Source organism: Scleropages formosus, chromosome 2, assembly GCF_900964775.1.
Source record: "Scleropages formosus chromosome 2, fSclFor1.1, whole genome shotgun sequence".
Lineage (NCBI taxonomy): Eukaryota > Metazoa > Chordata > Actinopteri > Osteoglossiformes > Osteoglossidae > Scleropages > Scleropages formosus.
The window spans coordinates 34,805,959-34,822,058 of NC_041807.1; the positions used below are offsets into that span (position 1 = coordinate 34,805,959).

The following is a 16,100-nucleotide window of genomic DNA, read 5'->3' on the forward strand; positions in this document are numbered from 1 at the left end:
TAGCCGCTTCGTGGAAATTAATAAACAAGTTTTCGAAACAAACAAGGTATTAAAAAAAAAAAAAGAAAAACGCGAGCTTTACTGCGTCATTTCAACAGTTTACGACAGCTCTGAATGTTTAATGTGGGTTTCTGGGAAAACACTTTGAAGGCCAGATAACGTTTCGACCATTATTTGCAGTGAGAGCTAATGGCTTTCGGTGGAAAGGTCACGGCTTCATTCGCTGAACTAATTACAGACGTCGTCGTTGAGCTGGACGGTAAACACTTCATTTAAAGCGATATAAAACGGTTCTCGTTTATAGAGCCGGGCAGAGATGTTAATTCGGGTTAATTACCTTAACTGAGGTAATTGAGCTCCTCGGTCCCGCTCCAGTATCTACGAACGAAGCTTTATTTGATTTTTTTTTTTCTCTTTCTCTGAACCTCAAGTCTCAGTAAAAACCCGACTATATATGAAGAATAAACACACGACAAACACAGGTAAAACAGTTAGTAGCATGGATCCAGTTCAGGGAAACCGTACGCATTGCCTTGAACGTGTTTTCATCTCACTTCTGTTTTTTGGCACAATATAAAATAAGAAAAAGTGTTATGACCACACATGCTTTTTTTGCTTGCTCATCTAATGTGATGCCCTTCTAAGAAGATGCTTTGTTTCCATCGGTGTAAGTGGTTTTTACGGAAACCAAGATGGTTCCCAGAGATTACGGCAGGGTGGAGCCACTTTCCCTTCTTCTGCATTCAAACGATCGGCGTCCACAACACAGCTCTGTTTTGTCAGCGGTAATTTAATTCCGGGCCAAAGTCATTGTCGGCCACGGATTAGAATGCGCGCCAAGGCATGGCGAGGAGCACTATGGAACGGTGGCATAAAGCTGAAAAACGAACACTGAACAGATTTCTCGAAGACATCTACGTTTAGTTATCGGACGCTTTTCTCCAAAATAGGGAACAGCTAGTATTTAGATGGCACCTTAATCAAAGGTCATTTATACTGCTAGATACAGCACACTAAACACTCTGCTGCCCACCATCCCTCTATACAGCAGAGCAACGTCACACACACGTTGTCTGAAACCGCTTGTCCCACGCGGGGTCGCAGGGAGCCGGAGCCCTACCCGGGAACACGGGGCGTAAGGCTGGAGGGGGGACGGGACGCACCCGGGACGGGACTCCAGTCTGTCACAAGGCACCCGAAGCGGGACTCGAACCCCAGGCCCCCCGGAGAGCAAGACCCGGTCAAACCCACTGCGCCACTACACCCCCCACCACGCAAACATACATCAAGGGCAATTTAAAATCACCTGAGACACGTCTGAACTCTGGGAGGAAACCAGAGCACCAAGAGGAAACCCACCTGAACACAAGAGGAGCAATCAATCTACAGAGACCGAGCCAGATCTGAGCCCACGGCCAAACACACTGCCCAGGAGGCACCGAAAGAAACAACAGTTACGCACTTCTCAAAGCATCTGGGCTCGATACTGACATTACTGTTTATGGTATGTCAGCTGTATGCTATTTATTGTTCGACCAAAAATTGTTGCGTACTTGCAGCAAAGTGTGTTGTCAAGGAATCAGAACTGGACTGATTTCGGTTCTCCCCGACTCCTTCACCTTCACCTGCACCTGCATGTAAACAGGTACACTGTGTGACTACCTGCATGCTACTCCAGCAAACAGGAGCACGTCTGCTCAGGTGTGACGTAAATAAAGGTGTTTGAATGACAAGACAGCTCTTTCGTGCATTAGAAGCGTCTCCATTTCCTTGGAAAGAGGCAAGTTGGCGAGAGATGCATCGATGTCCTGGGTGACACACAATGGAGTCGCTGTAGACGTTTGCTCTGAGACTGGAGTAAAGCATTATGATTTTGCCTGTCAAAACGGAGCTCTCCCTTACATGGCTTTTACTGGTAAATGAGAGCCCATTTCTTCTACAGTCCTGCAATAGAATGGAGGATCGGCGGACTGCCGAAGCACATAAAGGCAAAAATCATGTATAACCCTACAAACATTATGCAACATGTTGCCATAAGCTTGTGTTTATGAACACACACGCGCACACACATCATCTGAAACCGCTTGTCCCATATGGGGTCGCGGGGAGCCAGAGCCTAACCTGGCAACACAGGGCGCAAGGCCGGGAGGGGGACACACAGGACGGGACGCCAGTCCGTCGCAAGGCACCCGAAGTGGGACTCGAACCCCAGACCCACCGGAGAGCAGGACCCGGTCCAACCCACTGCACCCCCCGTTGTTTATGAACAAAACATAGTAATTAATAAAAAAAAAAGAACAATAAACAGCAAAGTATGTCAATATATACTAGAATGGTGCAAGATGTTAACGGACAGGGAAAAGCGAAATACGAAAGTGAGACGAGCTGAGGGGGTATCCGGAGGTATCATGAGTCACCTGGGAGGAGGCTGGTGTATTTCGCTGGGTATATGTGTTGGTCTGCTGTGTATTCAAAAGCATGAGTCACACATGAAAATCCATTTTTACATATTTTTCCTCCCGAAAAAATAATAACGAGGGGCTCTCTCGTGTAAAGTTGAGACGGAGTTTAAACAGCAAAAAACCAGCGAAGAGAACATTTGTAGCTAAAAAAAACAGCAACAGAACAGAAGGAGAAAATTCCACTATCTAAACAGGTTTGATTAATCTTGGCCTCGTTTTCTGCATAAAACACCCACAGTTAAGATGTTTTGGGGCTCTACAAAAATTTGCGTACCATTTATGCGAAACGCACACATTTTGGAACCGCTTGTCCCATACGGGGTCACAGGGAACCGGAGCCTACCTGGTAACACAGGGCGTAAGGCCGGAGGGGGAGGGGACACACCCAGGACGGGACGCCAGTCCATTGCAAGGCACCCCAAGCAGGACTCGAATCCCAGACCCCGTGGAAAGCAGGACCCGGTCCAACCCACTGCGCCACCGCACCCCCCTGAAATGTATTAAGTCTAATATGGATGAAGGTTCTTTTGCAAACCAGCAAGGATGTGGGCGAAGTGGGAACTCACTCGACAGAACATCGATTCTCCAGAAGATCTGACTCGGCACACAAAACGAGGAATCCCGTCCTTCATTCGTGCCACGTTAACCGGACATTATGATCCATCTTTCTTACTTACAGTTCTATCTCCAAGTGTAAGAGCAGTGATGTAATTTAAAACAGCCCGACAATTTAAAATGTGTCTCCGGTGTTCGTTTGGAGACAAAACCAAACGTGTCTGGATTAATAATTTCACTTGCCAAATGAAGTGAAAATATAAAGCACACTAAGAAAACATTTTTGGCATTTAGACAAGGAAATTAAATGAGAACGTTTAAGCGAGATAAAGATTGCATATCTGACATTCTGTTTCTGAACACACACACACAGCTTCTGGAAAGCATTATCAAATTTTTTTCGACGCCATCGGAGGAGAAGCTTTTCAGCGAAGACGTACGGCCTCCGAGCGGCTCGGTCACCGCGCTTTTCACTAACGCCCTTGCTGTGTTTTACGTTAATCCTTCGCACTTTATTTCAGTCGGTCTTCACAAGTCACTTATTTTCCGTAAATTCCGAACGTGACCTTGATACCGGGTGGTGCCCAAAATAACTTCTTCAAGTCGGCGCCAAAAAAAGTTCCTTTCCTAAAGCGTGCTTATAGTTTATTTTCGGGAATAAAACTTCATAAACATGCAATGTGGTGTCATAATAGAAGTAAAAATCCACAAAATAACTTGATCCCACAATTTTAATTCCTAACCCTAAATCCACAACTAAGCAGAACACTCTCCGCTCTCCTTTAAAATTTTACGACGTTTCCCTTAAAACACTTACCGTGAGGTTACGAAGGCGGAGAAAGAAGCGAAGAAAAACGCGTCTATTTCATCAGCAAATTTAAACGGTACCGCGTAACGCAAATTGTTTTAGAACACCCCAGACGACCTCGTTTTCCACAATGCAGAATGCAGCGTTTGAATACCAGCGGAGCAGAAATGCGTATGAGGCGAGTGAATATGGGGAACTGGAGGACGGTGATGCCGTGTACACTTGGAGCACAAAAAGGCACGGTGTGGCCGGCCTGCGCATCCGCACAACGGCGCCTCCGTATTTGCACTCTCCTGACACTCTGGGCCAAAGCCGCTACTATGGCAGACCTCATGTAACGGAAGAGCTCAGATTCAGGTCTACGGCGGTCTCGCCCTCCTGCCGCAGGGTGCCGACGAAGGGCGGGCGGTTCGCCGCGAAACGGGAGAGAGGCACTCTGAGCGAGAGCCCGAAGCGGCGTGGGCTCTGAAGCGCGCTCCTGAAGGGCTCTCGAGGGTCGTGCGCTTTGCGGTCGTCTCCTGGGAGAGGTTCTGAAGTGGTCTCACGGCATCTCGAGGGCCTGCCAAATCCATGCCAAAGTGGGGCCCTGATCGAAATCGCAGGACGCTCGCACCGGGGTCGTTACCTTGGGCACAAGCTAGAGCCGTCGTTATTTAACTGCTTGTCCAACATCTCTCTCTAAGCGGAGGTTAGGTACAGGTTAAGCACCTTTCTCAAGGGTTCAAAAATCCTGCAACCTTTTGCTCACAACTTCAGGTCCTTAAACATGACACCAGCAGCCGCCGAGGCGAACAGCAAACAAGGCAGTGCGTCTGTTGAACTCTGTTGATTCCCACCTGTGACAATAGAAAGGAGAAGAAAAATCTGTGCACAGACATATATAACAGGTAGCAAGTGGAGGGAGCCGCTGCCTTACACTAAAAGCAGTCAAGTTTGAATCCCTGTCCCTGCTGCAGTATTCTTGGCCAAGGTAACTGCGCTCAACTGATACAAAAAAAAAAAAAAAAAAAGATCCGGCTGCATGGATGGGTACATCGTTGTAAGTAGCTTAACGCTCTAAGCCACTTTAGAAAAAATGTTGGCATTTTTTCCCAGATTAGGTGAGTAGCCCCCCCACCCCCCACCAGCGTGGTGGGTTTGGCCAGGGCCTGCTGTCCAGTGGGTCCGGGGTTCGAGCCCCGCTGGGGGTGCCTTATGACGGAGTGGTGTCCCGTCCTGGGTGTGTCCCCTCCCCTTCCAGCCTTGCTCCCTGTGTTGCCGGGTTAGGCTCCGGTTCACCGCGACCCTGCTCGGGACAAGTGGTTTCAGTTACAATGTGTGTGTGTAGGTGAGCAGCAGAGAGGTTGAAAAATAAGCCTGAAAGTGTATTAAAAAGGCCAGCGTCATTACGATCCTGCCAACGCTGTATCTGAGTGAGACGTCAACAAGCATTAACCTGCACGTGGAAGCTGGAAGTCAGCTCCACGGCGACGGACCGGCGACCTTCAGCTCCGACTGCACGTAAACAAAACAACCTTGGAGGGTCCCTGGAGCTGAAGGTTGCACTCTCCGCGTTCCGTCCGAGTTTGCTCGTTTCTTTACCTTCCGTTTCGTGCAGACCGCTGCTGGCGCTGAAAGAACATAACGCTAAGGAAACTGCTGATGTCCATGAAACGGCGCAGCTCATAACTGAAACCTTCAATGAGGGCCATTCCACTTACTGCTAAGTATTCTTCTGGAAATTCCCACGCTGCTCGACTTCCTTTATGAACATTAAATCAAAGCGATTAAATAAAATTCCATTGGAGACTGTGAGATGCTCTGAAAAATTGAGTTTCCCAATTTAAATTTGGCGGAAACACTGAATTCATATGATAAGCTTAAAAATTCAGAGCAAACACTGCGTGCATCTAATACTCTACCATCCACTTCCCATTAGCCAACGAGACAAGCGACGTAAGGGGGGGGGGGGGGGCATCACGTTCGGAGGCACCCAGAAACAAAAAAAAAAAAAAAAGGCCATGCCTTAATGTACAGAATGGTAGGACTCATTTCTCAAAGCGCTGCTTTCCCGGAGCAGCCCATGTATATCCAGCATGTTTCCTTGCTGGAGCCGCTGGTTGTGGAGTGAACCTCGGAAGCCGGGGAGCAACAGGGAATAAATCATATAGCAGAAAACTGCCGGGACGGAGAACAAGTGCAGAAGAAAACTGCAGTCTGAAACGCTACTGGATCACCAGCGACCAGCTGGTTTGGCAGATGTGGTCGTAGACGGTGCTGTGAAGATCAGCATTATACAAAGGGATGCAAAAATCAGACATAAACTAAATAATAATTAAAATGCTTTTCTAAATATTCCAAAGAGTCCTCTTAAAATCCTGGGCAGCATGTGATTAGAGGCAGCATTTTTGGGCTCAGAGCACCCAAGTTTGAATTCCACCTTCTGCTGGTAAGGTAGAGTAAGGTAGTTACCCTTAAGTGATGCAGTAAAACTGCCCTGCTGTATAAATGGGTAAATAATAATAATATACCCACACACAGATGCAGACAGTCTGAAACCCCTTATCCCGTACGGGGTCGCAGCAAGCCAAAGCCTAACCCAGCAACACGGGACACAAGGCTGGAGGGGGAGGGGACACACCCAGGACGGGACGCCAGTCCATCAAAAGGCACCCCAAGCAGGACTTGAATCCCAGACCCACCAGAGAGCAGGACTCAGCCCAGCCCCCAGCCCGCTGCGCCACTGCACCCCCAGTAATAATAATAATAATAATAATAATAATAATAATAATAGTAACACTGTCAGTTATTGTGAAGAAAAGATAAGGTGCAGGTTCATTGTGTGTGAGAAACACACTATTAGCGTGTTTCAGATCCCCTTTGCCAGTTTCCATTTCCCGGAGCAGCAGGAGGCTGGGAAACAGGCTCGCCAGCACTGTGGCACTGCTGTGAGGGATGCAGCTGCTCATGCCAACCAGCACATCTTTGCCGGTCCCTCAGGTCCAGTCCAGGGGGGTTTCTGCTCAAACTGGACTGTGAACCAGCTGATTTTGCTGTCCACGCTGAACTTTTCTGAGTGGGAAAGCCTGCTGGGTCTGGCCCTAATGCACAACAGACAGGGTGTTGCTGGGAAAACTTTACAACCAGCTAGAGGAATCACAGCAGGGCGCTGTTCGCGCCACGCTATCGGCTGCATGACCCTTATTGTTGATGCGGGTCAAATGAAAACAAGCGGTAACCTCACAGTACGAAACGATTTGTTGGTGTGAAGTACAGTAGCACGCAGATGCAAGTCGGGGAGTCCATGTATGAGGTCATCAGTTTTGGATTTGTTTAATCTACTCGTGAGCGTACCAGGCGGTGTCTAGGGCCAATCTTAATGAACTTTCACGGCTGGGGGAGGATGGCTCTTCCACCAAGCGGTCAGCACCGTCTCCCCGGGGGTCTAGTTAACTGACATGGCGCATGGGGTGCACCACGCTCTCATGGGATTATTGCAGTAAATACCGCAGTATAAGTTAGTAATGTACTTGCAGGAAAAATGTAATGAGGGATGAAGACACAAGCACTCTAAAGTCCGCTGAGCATCTCCAGTTACACGCTCCAATACCCTTATTAATCATGAGTCACGTGCAACAGTTGCAAGCGTGAATTAAAGGAGGCTGATGCATTTAAAAAAGAAAACTAGGTGAATTTTTTTTTTTCCTTACCCCCCATAGGCTCCAAAAGTGAAGCTCCTCTTGCGCTGCGGCATCCCGCCTGTACAGACTCGGCCGTGCGTCGTAAGTCCAGCAACTCTTAAGCAGACAGCCGCAGATCTGAAAAGCCACTGCTTCCTACCTCCCTCTCCCACACGCGTGCCGGGCTCGCTGAGTGTGACTGCGAGAAGCACGCACACACACGCACACACCCTCGTGCTCACGCTCGCTCGCTCTCTCTCTCTCCCTCCCCTTTACCAGTCATCTTGATACACTTTCTCTCTCCTCCCTCTTACGCCATAAAGTGGGGGGGAGGCTGACCACTTCCGGTTGCCATAGCAACCAGTCAACCGCCATGGCGCCCTCTTCACTTCAGTGTTTTTGAATGGATTTGCAAACAGTCAAACAAGAGTGGACTCTTTTAACACACCTGTGTGATTAAGGTGTAATTGTTGGCTCTGAATAGCAATTTCAATATTTTGTTCACGCCGCTCGAGTGACAACTCATATTCAACCATTGTTTTGGAATGAGAGGTAGACCTTTCCTGGATGTGAGTCAACAATGTTTATAAAGTACGGTGAAGATATAAATAGTCAATGAAAGTAAGTTAGACACTTTGAAAAAATAGCAAAGCTTTTGAAAGAAAAACGAGTGAAGCTTTGGAGATGGTAAACCCTCGGGTGCACTAGCAGTCTTCTGCAACGTCTTGCATGTCCCTGGTACCTGAAACACCCTGTGTTCGTTTATCCTTGCCATAACCTCCAGGGATTTTTCACAGTCTGAGCCCCATTCTTAATGCGATTGAACCCGTGGAACCTCTTCAGTGTTTTATTGATTCATAACTTGTACTGCTGCGGTGTCTGTGTCCTGATCAACCTCTCAAGAGGCTTCTCAATTCAGGAAGCCCAAACCATCTCTGTAGTGTTTCACTGGATGGTGGCCAAGGCAGGACTTTCAATCAAATCAGAACCACAACAATATAAAACTATCCTAAATCACTGCCCATTTTTTTTTCTTCAAAACAACATTCAGAAGTACTTGATGACTGGAAAAAAAAAATTTTTTTTTCCAAAACATGTCAGTTATTCAGCCTTGATTTTAATAGAAATCAGTGTCAATAGGGGACATAAATAAATAACACCACAAACACCCACACATACATAGGTATGCCATGAACATATGTATATAGATGCAAACAGATAATAATCTTAATCAAATTCCTTTGAATTAAATTAAGAAAAAGAAAAAAGAAGCCTAACAAAATCCTCAATGGAACAATTTGTTATGGAAACGCGAACAGCCAAAGTTTGACCTTGAGACGAGTCTTCCTGTTCTCCATATAAACAGACATGTGTCCCCGACTCTTGCCAGATTAGAGTAAAATTTCAACTCTAAAAGCTTGAAATTTCATAAGAGCTGAACCAGTTCTTCTATGTTTTGAAAATAAATAGCACCCTGTAGATAAATTCAGATTAATTATTTTTTTTGTCCAGGGGGTGCAGTAATGCAGGAAGTTTGACTGCATCCTGCTCTCTGGTGGGTCTGGGGTTCGAGTCCCACTTGAGGTGCCCTGTGATGGACTGGTGTCCCGCCCTGGGTGTGTCTCCTCCCCCTCCAGCCTTGTGCCCTGTGTTAGGCTCTGGTTCGCTGCGACCCTGCTTGGGACAAGCAGTTTCAGACTCTGTCTGTGTGTGTGTGTGTGTGTGTGTGTGTGTGTACTTTTTGTCCATGGTGACACAATCACTAATCTGGACTCTGCGCTTACGCAGGATGATATTTGGTCCCGAGCAGCACTTTCCTGCACAGTGTGGTGGTGGTGAGAGTTGCTGTCTTTGGATCCTATGATCACAGTTCAAATCTCATGCATGTGCAGCTACAGTACCCCTGAGTAATGTATCTACAATGAACTGACGCTGAGAAAATTACCCAGCTGGGTAAATCATTGTAAGCAACTTAATATTGTAAGTTGCTATGGAGTTAAGGATCAGCTAAATAAATATAAGTGAACTGGTGCTAAAGGAGCAAGCATTTTACCTTGACCATTAAAACAACCTAATGAGACTTTATGTGGATTCACAAAACAATATTTCAATGCTCTCTGACAAAAGACACCGAGCTGAGTGCGACGCGGCACACAAACACGCCATTCTTCAAACACACACTCCATTAAGCGATCAACCTGCAAATTGTGCAACCAATTAAATACGCGCACAATGACAGTTGTAACACAGGGTAATATAAAATCACTGAAGAGGAAAAATTAAAAAAAAAAAAAAAAAAACTGTTTCCCACATCTATACCCGTGGCACAGTTCCTCAGACATATGCCTTACCTGAATTTTATTATGTACGTTTTACATTATATAGTTTTTAACACCAGGCATTCTAGTCAATGGTATAAACCACAGTCAAACAGTTCTTATATATAAACAAACATTTGACCCAAAATGAGTTATGAAGATATGTGAAGAATGCCAGGCTTCAGTGGAATGTAACACAAAAGATAAAGTCTGCTTGGCTCCACATAAAAGCAACGAAAACGAAAACCTCAACTTAATGAAGACTCACATGTGGTGATGTCTACAGTGCAGGTTCTGCGGTGACTGTCCTTGTACAAAGTTGGGTCACGGAGACCCATCGCTGCAGGAAGGGATCCGTTCCACACCCATTAGTGAGGGTGAAATAAACCAAATATAGTGACTCATAAAAATTTAAATATTCAAATAAAAAAATAATTTTAAAAAAACCCTACACAAAACACATCCAGTGAGATTGCATGAGTTGCTGCACCTCCACCTAACTCTCAGACACTGATATTTCCATGTTTTGGGGAGTGATTCAAATTTTGTATTTAAACTTCAGACTCATTTTGGAAGAGAAAAAAAAACATTCACCAAAAAATTGTCATTAAAAGTACCAAGTTATGTAGGATCGATTAACAGAGGATCTTTCAGTACTGCAAAGGCTGTTACACTATTTAATTAATAAATTTCTTGCTTAGCTGATACTTTCATCCAAAAGGAGTTACAATCTTTTACCCATTTACAAAGCTGAGTATTTTTACTACAGTCATACAGAGTAAATCCTCAGCGGTCTATAGCAGAGCACGGTTGAGTGAGCAACCTTACGGTTACAAGGCCATGCCCTTAACTACTCTGCTACCAGCTTCTACTGACCTAGCACAGGTCATTTGGCATACTGTGACACCCTCAAGTATTTACATTTAGCTTTCTGTGCGATTTCATGGTAAGTGACACTTGGCAAAAGACGACTTGAACAAGAATAGAGAGAACGGAACCAAATCCAGCAATGCAGCATGTAGAATAATTATTACAGGCTTGTTTGAGCCTCGGTGCAGCAGCTTTGACCGGGTCCTGCTTTCGGGTGGGTCTGGGGCTCGAGTCCTGCTTGGGGTGCCTTGTGATGGACTGGCGTCCCATCCTGGGTGTGTCCCCTCCCACTCCAACCTACGCCCTGCGTTTTGGGTTAGGCTCTGGTTCGCCGTGACCACCCTTGGGACAAGCGGTTTCAGACAGTGTGTGTTTGAGCCTCAGGAAGGGCCTTGCATTGGTACCTCTGAGAGGCACTCCACCAGTGAACTACTATAAAAATGGGTTAAACTGTAACTCACCCTGAGTTAAAAAACAAAATAATAGCACCTGTAATATGATGCTTTTCAAGACTGAGTGTGTCTCTTCACACTATATGCCATTTACACAACAGTTAAAAACGTCCACACCACCATGTGGTTGGATATTCTAAAATATTTGTAAGATATCAGGCTGAATAGTTGATTTCTCAAGGTTATTTTCAAGGTGATAAAGATACTCCCAGTGCACATGGGAAAAACAGTGCAAAAAATCTTTTTCAGGCTTTCCAGAATAAGGAAATATATAAAAGGTAATACACTTTGCAGAACACATTACAAATAAGTAAGCCTTTAAGCCAAGAGCCTTTACTTTCTATTAAGTAGCTGTGTTGCGACGTACAAAGAGCAGGTCGTTATTCGGTGGTTGTGTTTGGTTAAGTTTGGATCCATGTTATGATAAGGGCTGGATTACCAGTGGAGGAGACGTGCCACCAACCGGTTCAGGAACCGAAGCACTTCAGGTTTCCACAAACAGCACACGCACCCGAGTGGGAAAGGAGGTCACCTGGCCGGGGCACTTTCCACTCCGTGGCCGTGAGATGTTTACATCTGTCCCACACGTCTCTGCCGCCCACACTCCCGCAGGAGCCACCACGCAACACTGCGTCCTTTCACAGGCCACTCATTAGTGGGAGAGCCAGGATGGCAAGACGAACGGGACAGAAGAAAAGCGGTGTTGTTCGGTCCACCCCCAGGAGGCGCCCACTCCCATGCGTGCTCACCCCACGGGGGCAGCGGGAGGGGCGGGCACACGCCTGGCATCAAAGGCTTCTTTGTTCTGTGAGGTCGCTCTCCTTCCTCGAGGTTTGCAACCTTCACCCCTGAGTGGGTTAGGGCTGCGCGGCACCTTCGGAAGCGTGAGCCGCATGTGAATGTATCTGTGAAGAATCAGTGGCAAAGCTTCCAGGTATGGCCCATCGTAGAGCGCTAGCCACCGAGTAAGAGTTGCTGACATCATGACTCGTCTCCGGTGAAAGCGGTAAGAAGTTTATCGAGGATTTTGGGATGTGCGTGTTGTGTTTCAAAAGATGTGGCCCCATTATGGAGAATAGTTTGATTACTGTTACATACAGGGCGAGAAAATGCATTTTATTGCTATGGTCCACACCTGAAGTTCCTTCTGTAAATATGTGGATTACAAAAACGTTTAACTTTCTTCCATTAGAAAAATTAACATTTAATTTGCATGATAACGCCAACGAACACTGAAACATCTAGACACCCTTCTGGAACTTCTTCGATAGAGCTACTGGATGACACCTGCAAAGTACTCTACCCTTTTGCTCTGCTTTAACGTTTATGGATGTACTTATTGCTCCGTGTACTGTTCCTGTCTCTGTGTTGTTGTGACTCAGTGCTGTTCCCTTAACAGAAAATAAAGTGTGTGTGAACATATGAAGGTGTTCAAGTCCGTGTGACAAGGCATTGTTCATGAGATATTAGATGTTTTGGCTGTTCTCACATAATGTTCATCAATGGTCCTATCAAAACAAACATAATCATAACCCCTATCGCTTGCCTAACAGTATGGCATACGGCTACATTACAATAATACAGCTACGCCGCATTCCACACGTTATCCAAATCATATGAACATCACTGCAAGTGAATGTAGGCTTGCTGATGCCCTGTGACTGAAAAACATCTTTAATGATATTTAAATGAGTATGTGATTGCTTTGTGATGGGACTGCCTCAAGTGCTGTGCTTCCAGGATAGACACTAGACCGCAGCAACCCTGCACTAGACAACTGGCTATTGATGCTGAGTGACTGATTTAGGTGATATCTGCTCTTCTGACTGCCTCACCTCCCAATGGCAGCACTTTATCAGCCACTGTCCAATTCTTCCAAAGTCTGTTTCGTTTGATGGCTCGAAAAACCCTTCATCTGTTTGCGGGTCCAATGTGTCACTATGTCTTCTTTCCACAAGCTTTGTAGCTGAAGGCGACCTGAAACTGTCCTGTGGTCCATCGATCATCAGTGTTTTAGTTAGAACAGATTGACATGGTCAAACCCACACTGTTTTTCTCTCAATGGCCACAAGTCTGTGTGATGGATGGTTTCTTCCTATTTCAGTATGTTTACTGCACACTTCCCTGCGCTATTGACACACAGAATTGAAACTTTGCTCTGGAGCTCTGACAAAGACAGACTGGGAAATAAAGCTAAAAAGAAATCATCGGTCTAGTTTCACCTGATCCCCCAGGGCACCAGGGATCAATCGAGATTCGGTGCTTCTTATTCTTAAAAGACATACACATCAATAGACCTCGTGCGTTAAAAAAAAAAAAAAACACTTCTTGCCACACAGCAGTATATCACAAAATTCTCTGGAAAGAATTATTTGGCACGGAAAGCTGGCAGGTGGTTTCTCTGGAGTTTAAATCTGGGCTCCAGAGCTGATTTTACTGCATCTCAGACTGAGAGCATCTGGTTCCTGTCATCCCTAAGCAGATGTTCCAGGACTTACACATCACAAGACATGCTCTTCACGAAAATCACATTTCTATAACGACATATCTGACCATACATACTGAACAAAACACTGCTACTGCAGAGTAATTTTAAATTACTTGCTGTAAAAATCAACAAAAAGCTTGGTGTAAGCTTGTCACGCACTCACATAACTGATAAATATCTGATAGTGCACATTTGTTTGCTAACTGCACCCATGCAGTTAACTAAAGGCACAATACTCAAGTTAAACCCAAAGTCCAGTGGCTATAAATAATAAAAATTGCTTAACAGAAAATCATAAGAGACTATATAAATCAAAAAAATCCAAAGGGTTTTTTTCCATGTAAATCATTTTTGAAAAATGTGTAATAAATAAATTATGTAGCCTACATAGTTTTTTTTTTTGGTAAATTTTGTATCGGTTTATATAGGCAAGGGGGAGAATAAGAGGCAAAATTACATGCAAATAACAGCGATAAAGGTGGCACAATGGTGCAGTGGGCCTAAAATGGGTGACTTGACATAATTTCAATGCCTGGTCAGTCTGCGTGGAGGTTTTGTTTCCCAGTTTCCTCCCACAGTGCAAAGAAACATGTTTCAGGCAGATTGTTGAGTCTAAACTGCCCTTTCGGAGTGTATGAACGAAGAAACTAATGAATGTGTGTGATTGCCCCATGATGGACTGCTGTTCTGTCGAGGGTGTATCCTGACTAGCCTATCACCTCGTGTTTGTAGGACAGACTCGGGACTATTGCGACCCCACTTTAAGGTAATGTTCACAAATAGTGAAAAAGAGAACCTAAAGCTCCTTGGGACAACAGCCACCCCTACTGTCAGCGGGGGGCACAACAACTTGTTTCTGGAGAATATCCAGAAGAGCACAGTTTCAATTTAAAAACACCATCAGCTGCCCCAGTAGATGTTTGATCGAGGTGAGTCGGACTCAAAGTATTCACTCGCCTCAGTTCCAAGGCAAGGGAGGTATAGAACTGGTTTACTAGTGCTTTCTTCCATGCGTGTCTAAGAGTGAACACGGTGAGAAAAACTCTCCGGACATTGAGCTGGACTTGAACCCCATACCCACTGAGCAGTTCAGGAACTGTAAGGACTGAACTGACCTGCTGTGCCTCCGTATGACAATCTCGATGTGGAGGAAAAGATGGTGGTGGGTGTACTTTTATAACTCTTTTCTAAAAGTATATAAGGTAACAGTGGCCCTCTAGTGGATGCAGTGGTGCAGCGGGTTTGGCCTGTGCCTGCTCCCTGGTGGGTCTGGGGTTCGAGTCCCGCTTGGGGTGCACTGTGGCGGACTGGTGTCCTATCCTGGGTATGTCCTCTCCAGCCTTGAACCCTGTGTTGCTGCGTTAGGCTCTGGCTCACCACAACCCTGCTTGCAACGAGTGGTGTGTGTGTGTGTGTGTCCGTCCGTCCCCTTCTAGTCAGGTCTAGTTCCCTTGTTCCCAGAGGGGTCGTGACCCCCCCCCCCCATCACAGCACCACCTACTCTCAGCTCAGGCACCCATAGTGAGCCTGCATCTGTGTGTGCATGTTCACCCCTCCCAGGCTGGTGCTGTGCTCTGAAAGCATACACGACAAACATGTAATTGGCTCCAGCTAAACTGAGAGAAAAGGACTGAAACATAAAACGAATGAATAATTTTTAAGCCTTGTTCATAGAGTTCTAATGGCAATAAAGAGTTTTATATAGATTTATGTCTCATTTTGTCTCTGAGGTGCACTGGAGTATGGGAGCTCAGAGGCAAACCAGGCATTGCAGACACGTTAAAGCACGTGAAGGTCAGTCTAGTCCTCATACAGTGAGATGTGCTGCGCTGTCATGCTGCAGCTGCCTTGTCGTCCATGGAAAGTGTGGAGAAAGCTTTATTTCACTTTCTGCCACTGGACAAAACGTCACAGCGCTATCGCTCGGGGACCCCGAAGAACGAGATGCAAAACTGCTCAAATAACAAACACAGCTCTCTTCTGAAATCAACAAAACCCAGAATAACAATTGCTGTCGTAATGATAAATAGCCGTTTCCCACTGCTTTATGAAAAGTGTCTTAAACAGCTTGTAGTGTAGTGGTTAGAGGTGCTGCCTTTGGACCCAGATTGCAGGTTGAAATCTCACCTCCGGCTGCAGTACCCTTGAGCAAGGTATGTACTTAAAATCACCCAGCTGTATAAATGGGTAAATAAGTGGAGGCAGATTAACAGTATAAGTTGCTTCAGAGAAAAGAGTCAGATAAATAAATGTAAATTTCTAACCTTAATTTTTTTTTTCAATATAAAGTATGTTCCCCACTTTCTTTTGCAGCCTAAGGAAGAAAACATCTCAAAGAAACCAAGCTAAAAATCCAGAATTTCACTGATTACAACTCGTAAAAATTGAAGTCTAAATAAACTGCTTTAAGGTTGTTTATATTGTAATATAAGAGAAATATAATATTATCTATGACAAAGCTAATAAACTACTGTTTAGTTAACCACCT

The 16,100-nt window shown here is 45.5% G+C and overlaps 1 protein-coding gene across 9 annotated transcripts in view; it reads right to left on the bottom strand.

The window, feature by feature from the left end:
• LOC108933501 (rap1 GTPase-activating protein 1-like) overlaps window positions 1-16,100 on the bottom strand; it is a 93,830-nt gene that overhangs the window by 62,529 nt on the left and 15,201 nt on the right. For 8 of the 9 annotated variants that reach the window (XR_001966069.2, XM_018750607.2, XM_018750606.2 and 5 more), the window contains exon 1: window positions 7,515-7,671. The exons of the other annotated variant lie outside the window; for it this stretch is intronic. Coding sequence is in view for 7 of the 8 variants with exons in the window: in XM_018750607.2 (XP_018606123.1) it covers window positions 7,515-7,558 (44 nt within the window). In the remaining variant the exon portion in view is untranslated. Of the gene's footprint in view, window positions 1-7,514; window positions 7,672-16,100 lie in introns of those variants that run through there. 9 annotated transcript variants of the gene reach the window in all.